At 34.3% G+C, this 6698-nt stretch overlaps 1 protein-coding gene across 1 annotated transcript; it reads left to right on the plus strand.

Annotated features, from left to right (window-relative positions):
• The first annotated feature begins 3493 nt into the window (after window positions 1–3493).
• Window positions 3494–5765, plus strand: LOC127812795 (uncharacterized). Its single transcript, XM_052353325.1, has 3 exons — window positions 3494–4289; window positions 4464–4972; window positions 5067–5765. The coding sequence occupies exons 1-3, from the start codon at window positions 3494–3496 to the stop codon at window positions 5763–5765; spliced, it is 2004 nt and encodes a 667-aa protein (XP_052209285.1).
• Window positions 5766–6698: the final 933 nt, after the last annotated feature.

Here is a 6698-nt window from a genome sequence, read left to right on the forward strand (position 1 = left end):
TCTTATAAGAAGTTTTTAAGGAAAGAACAAGAAGAGTGAAAAGGGAAGTAGGAAATAAAAAAGTACATAGTGCATACTGTCTTTAAACCAACAAGTACATAGTAAGTTTGCAGTTTTATGTGCTTAATGTGTTTTTAAATTATTTTTTCCTCATTTTTTAAATTTCATCAAAATATGCATTGGTTCTTATGTGACTAACAACTCAACCGAGTTAGTTAAAAGGAAGCAAGAGATGGGATAATCTTCACATTTTATGCACATACTCCTAAAATATTCTCATTATAGGCACACAATGATAATGTGTTATCAAAAGCTGCATTGGCCCAACGTGCACGACGAGAACGTGAAAAAAATCAAAAGTCATGTTCTGCATACCAATTGGGACAACGCCTGCGACGAGAACGAGAAAGATCAAAGGAATGTATTAACCCAAAACAATCTTCTTTAACACGAAATTGGTAAACAACTGTGGTTAATTCTTAAAATATATACTCTTACTATTACCACTTTATTATATAGATTTTAATTTGTTTACAATCCATTTTTGTAGGCTTGCTCCTACAACTCCATCTATAAATGTTGGCGTGGTCATCCGTGATGAGCACGACCTTAATGATATCCGTGTTCGTGCGGTAAGTAAAAAATCAAGTCAAACATTGTATGTATTTTATTTATATAAGATTATATAAACCTTAATGAATATTTTATTTATATTTGTTAGGCAAAAGAAAATGTCAATCTAATGTCTAAATGAAAAGAAAAGATTGCTCTTTCTTACAAGAGATTGACAAATACATGTCAAGTGGTATCAGTGCATAAAATGAATTTATTGTTTTGTGTTACTTTTGTAGAATGATTGTAATATGTTTTCCTGTAACTTGCTATTATTTGCATGAATTTATTTATTTTTATTTTGCATGGATACATGTGCATTTATAATGTACAATTCATAAGTTGCTATTTATACGAAAAGAATAGGAAAAAAGATAAAATATATAAAGAAAGAAGAAACTAAATAAGATTGGTTTTTAATTCTTATTAAGAGAAATGAAAGAAATAAGAAAATAGTTTCATTTTAAGCACAAAATATTCACATATTTTGCACCAATGATAAAATATTTTCATGTTAGGCACAAAATGATAATGTAATATCAAAAGTTGCACTGGCCCAACGTGCACAGCGGGAGCGTGAAAAAAAACAAAAGTCATACTTTGAATTTCAATGCTTGCAACAAGAGCAAGAGGGATTAGAAGAATGTGTTCAACTAAGAGAATCTTCTTTAACACCAATTCGTCGCGATCGCACTCGCTTGGAGTGGGAAACAATAACTGAAGATTCTCATTCGGCACAAAAACGAAGAATGGTTACCCATCATTCTACATGTTCGTTTTCTATGCCAATCACATCGTTTGCTCCACAAAGGAATCGGTAAACTACTGTGTATTATCTTGAAATACATATTTTTACTCATACTGTTTTGTTTTACAAATTTTTATTTATACACACATATTCATAGGTCTACTCCTATAAATCGATTTCTTCAAGAAGATCTATGTACTGATGATGAATTAGAAGATATGCCTATGAGTACATCAATTGACGCCCGGGTACACAAAGATTCTTGCCGCCATTTTCTTAGCAAGATGGATGTATTATGTCCTTATTGTTCAGCCTTACATTGGATAGATGAAAAATTGACAAAATCATCTATGAAGCGTCCCTTATTCGAAACTTGGTGTTTGGAAGGAAAGATTAGGCTACCCTTACTTATTACACCCCCTCCACCACTTCAGGCTTTGTATGATGGGAATAATGATCAATCAAAATCCTTTCGAAGTTATACTCGAGTGTACAATGCAGCTAATGCTTTTACGAGTCTTGGTGCTACATTAGATCCTAGAGTACTCAGTGGAAGGGCCCCTACATCATTCACAATTCATGGGGAATTGCAACATCGAACAGGATCACTACAGCCACAACCAGGGATAGAAGCGAGTTATGCTCAACTGTATATCTATGACCCTGATTCAGCTTTAGAAATTCGTAATCGTAGAAATCCTATCTTGAGAAGGGATGTTCTCAAAATTATTCAGGATAGTTTGTTGCAAGTCAATGCATTTGTAGATAAATTTCGCCAAGCTCATGCCATTTTATATCAATTAGACTCGGCGGGACACAATTTACCTAATCATCTTCATTACAATTCAAGAACTGATCGACGTCGATATAACCTACCAACTGCAGATGAGATTGCGATTGTAATACCGGGTGATGGAACAGAGGTTAGTGGAATGAGAGATATTATCTTACATTTTCGAGGAAATAATGAGTTGATGCAAATTAATGAATGTCACCCAACATACCTGTCATTACATTATGTTCTATTATTTCCATATGGTGAGCTTGGATGGGAACCTGAGCTGAAATTGTGGAACGTTCAGTATGATCGACCTTCAACTGATTGACTTACTCAAATGGATTTTTATAGCTATCGTTTGTTTGAACGACCCACAGAGTATTCAACAAATTTGAGAGGTGGGAAACTATTTCAAGAGTTTTTGGTAGATGCTTGGGCTGCAACTGAGCAAAATCGATTGACATACTACAACCTTAATCAAGGGAAACTTCGGGCTAAGCTTTACCAAGAGTTGTCAAATATGGATCCAGATTATGTGCGACCTGGTCAAATTGGTCAAAGGTTTGTTTTGCCGTCTTCATTTACTGGTAGTCCTAGACATATGTTTGAAATCTTTCAAGATTCAATGGCTATCACGCGACACAACCAGCACCCAGATATTTTTCTTACCATGACTGCAAATCCCAATTGGCCAGAAATTACTTCAGCATTATTACCACATCAAAAGCCTATTGATCGTCCTGATTTAATTGCCCGTGTTTTTGAGTTGAAGAGAAAATGTTTGATGAAGGAGATAGAAACAAATAAAGTGTTTGGACATAAAGTTGCGCATGTTTTTACAATTGAATTTCAAAAATGAGGCCTCCCTCATATTCATGCACTTTTATTTCTTAAGGGTCCAGACAAAATTCGGACATGTGCTCAAGTAGACAATTTAGTCTGTGCAGAATTTCCAAATCCGAGAGATGATCCTATGCTTTTTGAAACTATCAAATGTTGTATGGTACATGGACCGTGTGGTGCTCGAAATCCGCAAGCACCATGTATGGAAAATGGTAGATGCACTAAGAGATACCCTCGAGTTTTCACAGAAACAACAACTATGGATCAAGATGGATACCTTATCTATCGTGGTCGCAATAATGGTCAAGTACATACTGTGAGGGGGCAAGAAGTTGATAATAGGGATGTCGTACCATACAATGCATATCTTTCTAAACTTTTCAACTGTCATATAAATGTGGAAGTTTGTGTCGGGATGAGATGTGTCAAGTATATACATAAATACATTTATAAGGGTTATGATCGTACAATGATGGTGTTAGGAATGATAAATGAGATTCAACAATATCTCGATGCAAGGTATATTGGACCTCCAGAAGTTGCTTGGCGAATATTTGGTCATCCTTTGCATGCAGAGATGCCAACAGTTATACGATTGGCACTTCATTTACCTGGAATGCATCGCGTTGTTTTTAACCCAGATAGAAGAGTCGTTAGAAATGATTCAATCTAGAGCTGGTCAACAAATGTCAACTCTTACTGGCTTTTTTGCATATTGTGCTGGCAGTGAAGATGAATGTCCATTCACTTATCAAGAATTTCCACAGCATTATGTTTGGCTCAAGTCAGAAAAGAGATGGAAATCAAGAGAAAGGGGATATGCAATTGGTAAAATGTACTTTACTAGCCCTAATTGTGGTGAAAGATTTTATCTGCGTTTGTTACTAACTGTTGTCAAAGGACCAAAGTCGTTTCGGTCTTTACGCACGGTCGATAATGTTGTGCATGATACATTTAAATTAGCATGTGTTGCAAGGGGGCTTTTAGAAGATGATGAAGAATGGATACAATGCTTGAAAGAGGCTGCAGTTATGAAAACTGGATATCAATTGAGGAGATTGTTTAATATTATTCTCACCCAGTGTTCTCCACTAAATCCATGTGCATTATGGAATCAATTCTCAACGCATATATGTGATGACCTTGCACATAAGATTCGTACGTTGTTTGCCATTTCTAACCCAACTGGTGCTCAAATTGAAGATTATGGTCTCCATCTTTTGAATCAAATGCTTCATGAATCAGGCAAAAGTTTAATTGACTTCCCACCCATGCCACAAGTTATTGGAAATTGGAGTGCAGTAGTTGGTAATCGATTGATATTCGAACATCGACAACTGCAAAGTGAGGCACAATAGGCAGATCCACAAATTTCTATTGATTGTCTCAACAATGGACAGCGGAATGCTTATAACACAATCACTTCTTCAGTTTTTCAAAATAAATGAGTTGTTTTCTTTTTGAATGGGGGTGCTGGAACAGGGAAAACATTTTTGTACAATACGATAGCATTAAAATGTCGCAACCTTGGGCATATCGTTATTACTGTGGCTTCATCTGGAATTGCATCATTGTTACTGGTCGGAGGTCGTACTGCACATTCAACATTTTCCATCCCGTTAGATGTGTTGGAAAATTCAAATTGTGGGCTTAGCAAACAATCATTGCAAGCTGAGTTATTTAGAGAAACAAAACTCATAGTTTGGGATGAAGTTCCGAAGCAACATAGACATTGTGTTGAGGCGGTTGATTGTACATTGAGGGATATTTGTGATAGTGAAAAGCCATTTGGGGGTATTACTGTTGTTCTTGGTGGAGACTTTCGACAAATCTTACCAGTTATACCCAAAGGAGTTCGTGAGCAAATTGTGAATACATCATTAAGACATTCTATTCTATGGAAGCATATACATATCTTAACTTTGGATTTGAATATGCTCTTGAATCATGAAGGCCTTGAAAATGCTAATTTTGCAAATTTCTTGATGGAGGTAACACTACTTTTGCAAATTTATTTTTTGGATATTTTAAATTAATAAAATGTGTTTTCATTCTTATTTTTTTTATTGATTTCACTTTTTTTAGATTGGGACCAATCCTCAAGAAATCGTTAACCTTCCATCAACAATACACAAATGTCAAGATTTGAATGAATTACTCTCTACAGTTTACCCACGGTTGAACATGATAGAGACGTCAACCCCAACATTTTTAACTGAACGCACAATTCTGTCTGCGCGTAACGATGATGTTAGTGACATCAATACTACTGCGTTGAATATCTTTCCAGGGAGATTATATACTTATCTTGCAGCAAATAAAATGTCTGGAGATAATGAAATTGATCCTACCATTACAAATAGATATCCTAATGAATATTTAAATTCTTTGGATCCTCCTGGGTTGCCAACTTTTAAGTTAGAGTTGAAGGTGGGTTGTCCTATAATATTGTTGAGAAACATTGCACCGAAAGATGGACTATGTAATGGTACAAGATTGATGGTTATTAGGTGTGACACTCGCATAATTGAAGCTCAAATTTTAACTGGAGAAAAGTTTGGTAATTTGGCATTTATACCAAGGATATCTTTGGCACCATCTTCTTCAGAAATGCCTTTCCAAATGACAAGACGTCAATTTCCTATCCGATTGGCATATGCGTTGACCATTAATAAATCTCAAGGACAATCTGTGAAATTTGTTGGGGTTGATTTGCGCATACCAGTGTTTACCATGGACAATTATATGTGGCATTATCCAGATGTACGTCATTTGATCGTATAAGTATTCTGCTCCCTAAAGATTGTTCGGATTCTACTACAAATATTGTTTATTCTGAAGTGTTGTTGTAGTGTTCAGAAGGTAACCATGTAGATTTATTTTTATTGATTGTATAACTTTTTTTAAAATTTAAATTTAATAATAATTTGAAATATGGACTTCTGTAGGATTGAATCGAAAAATATATGGAACTTAAAAGAAGAAATACAACTATCTTGCTTCGATGGGGATGTAATAAGGTAATTTCAATCTCAAAGTATATTTTGATATGTATATTTCTAACAAATGTTCTAATCTATATTTTTTTTGTTTCACAAATTATTAGATTGTTGTGCATGTTCCTCATTGGGGATACATACAAGTTGATACGAAGACTTTTTGGAAAGTAATGAGGAGAAAGTTCGGGCAAACATATGTTTGAAGACATGTTATTGACACATTTTTTGTAAAGCATACATATTTTGTAAAGTTTTAACCCACTTTTTGTAAAACTTTAATCCAATCTTTTGGTGTATGACAATATAATATTTGTTTTGCAGTAGTAGCAGTAGTATTTGATATTTATCTTTTTTTTTTATATTTGATATTTAACTTTTAATTTAATTTATTCAGATTGTAAAGCACTTTTTAAATTTATTTTTTTATTATACAATATTAATAAGTATACAATAACTTTAATTTTTATTTAATATTTAATCTTAATATTATTTACTCTTATATTATTTACACCGTGCCTTTAGGCACGGGCATTCCCTAGTATATATATATAGGATGGATCACAGCAGAAATTCCCAGATTCTTGGCCAAGATTGACGGGGTCATTATGGACTCAATATAAAGCCAAATAATACGGGTAATATATCAAAATAAATCATAGGATGTCTAGTTTACAACCCAAGAAACGGATCTTAATTCCGAGGTGGGAACAGAAAGTTA

Source organism: Diospyros lotus, chromosome 11, assembly GCF_014633365.1.
Source record: "Diospyros lotus cultivar Yz01 chromosome 11, ASM1463336v1, whole genome shotgun sequence".
Lineage (NCBI taxonomy): Eukaryota > Viridiplantae > Streptophyta > Magnoliopsida > Ericales > Ebenaceae > Diospyros > Diospyros lotus.

Excerpts from the sequence above, each read along its gene's own strand:
- LOC127812795 (XM_052353325.1), top strand. The coding sequence starts at position 3,494 with ATGCAAGGTATATTGGACCTCCAGAAGTTGCTTGGCGAATATTTGGTC. Across the intron at positions 4,290-4,463 it reads AAATTGGAGTGCAGTAGTTG|GGAAAACATTTTTGTACAAT; the intron begins GTAATCGATTGA and ends GTGCTGGAACAG. Across the intron at positions 4,973-5,066 it reads TTGCAAATTTCTTGATGGAG|ATTGGGACCAATCCTCAAGA; the intron begins GTAACACTACTT and ends CACTTTTTTTAG.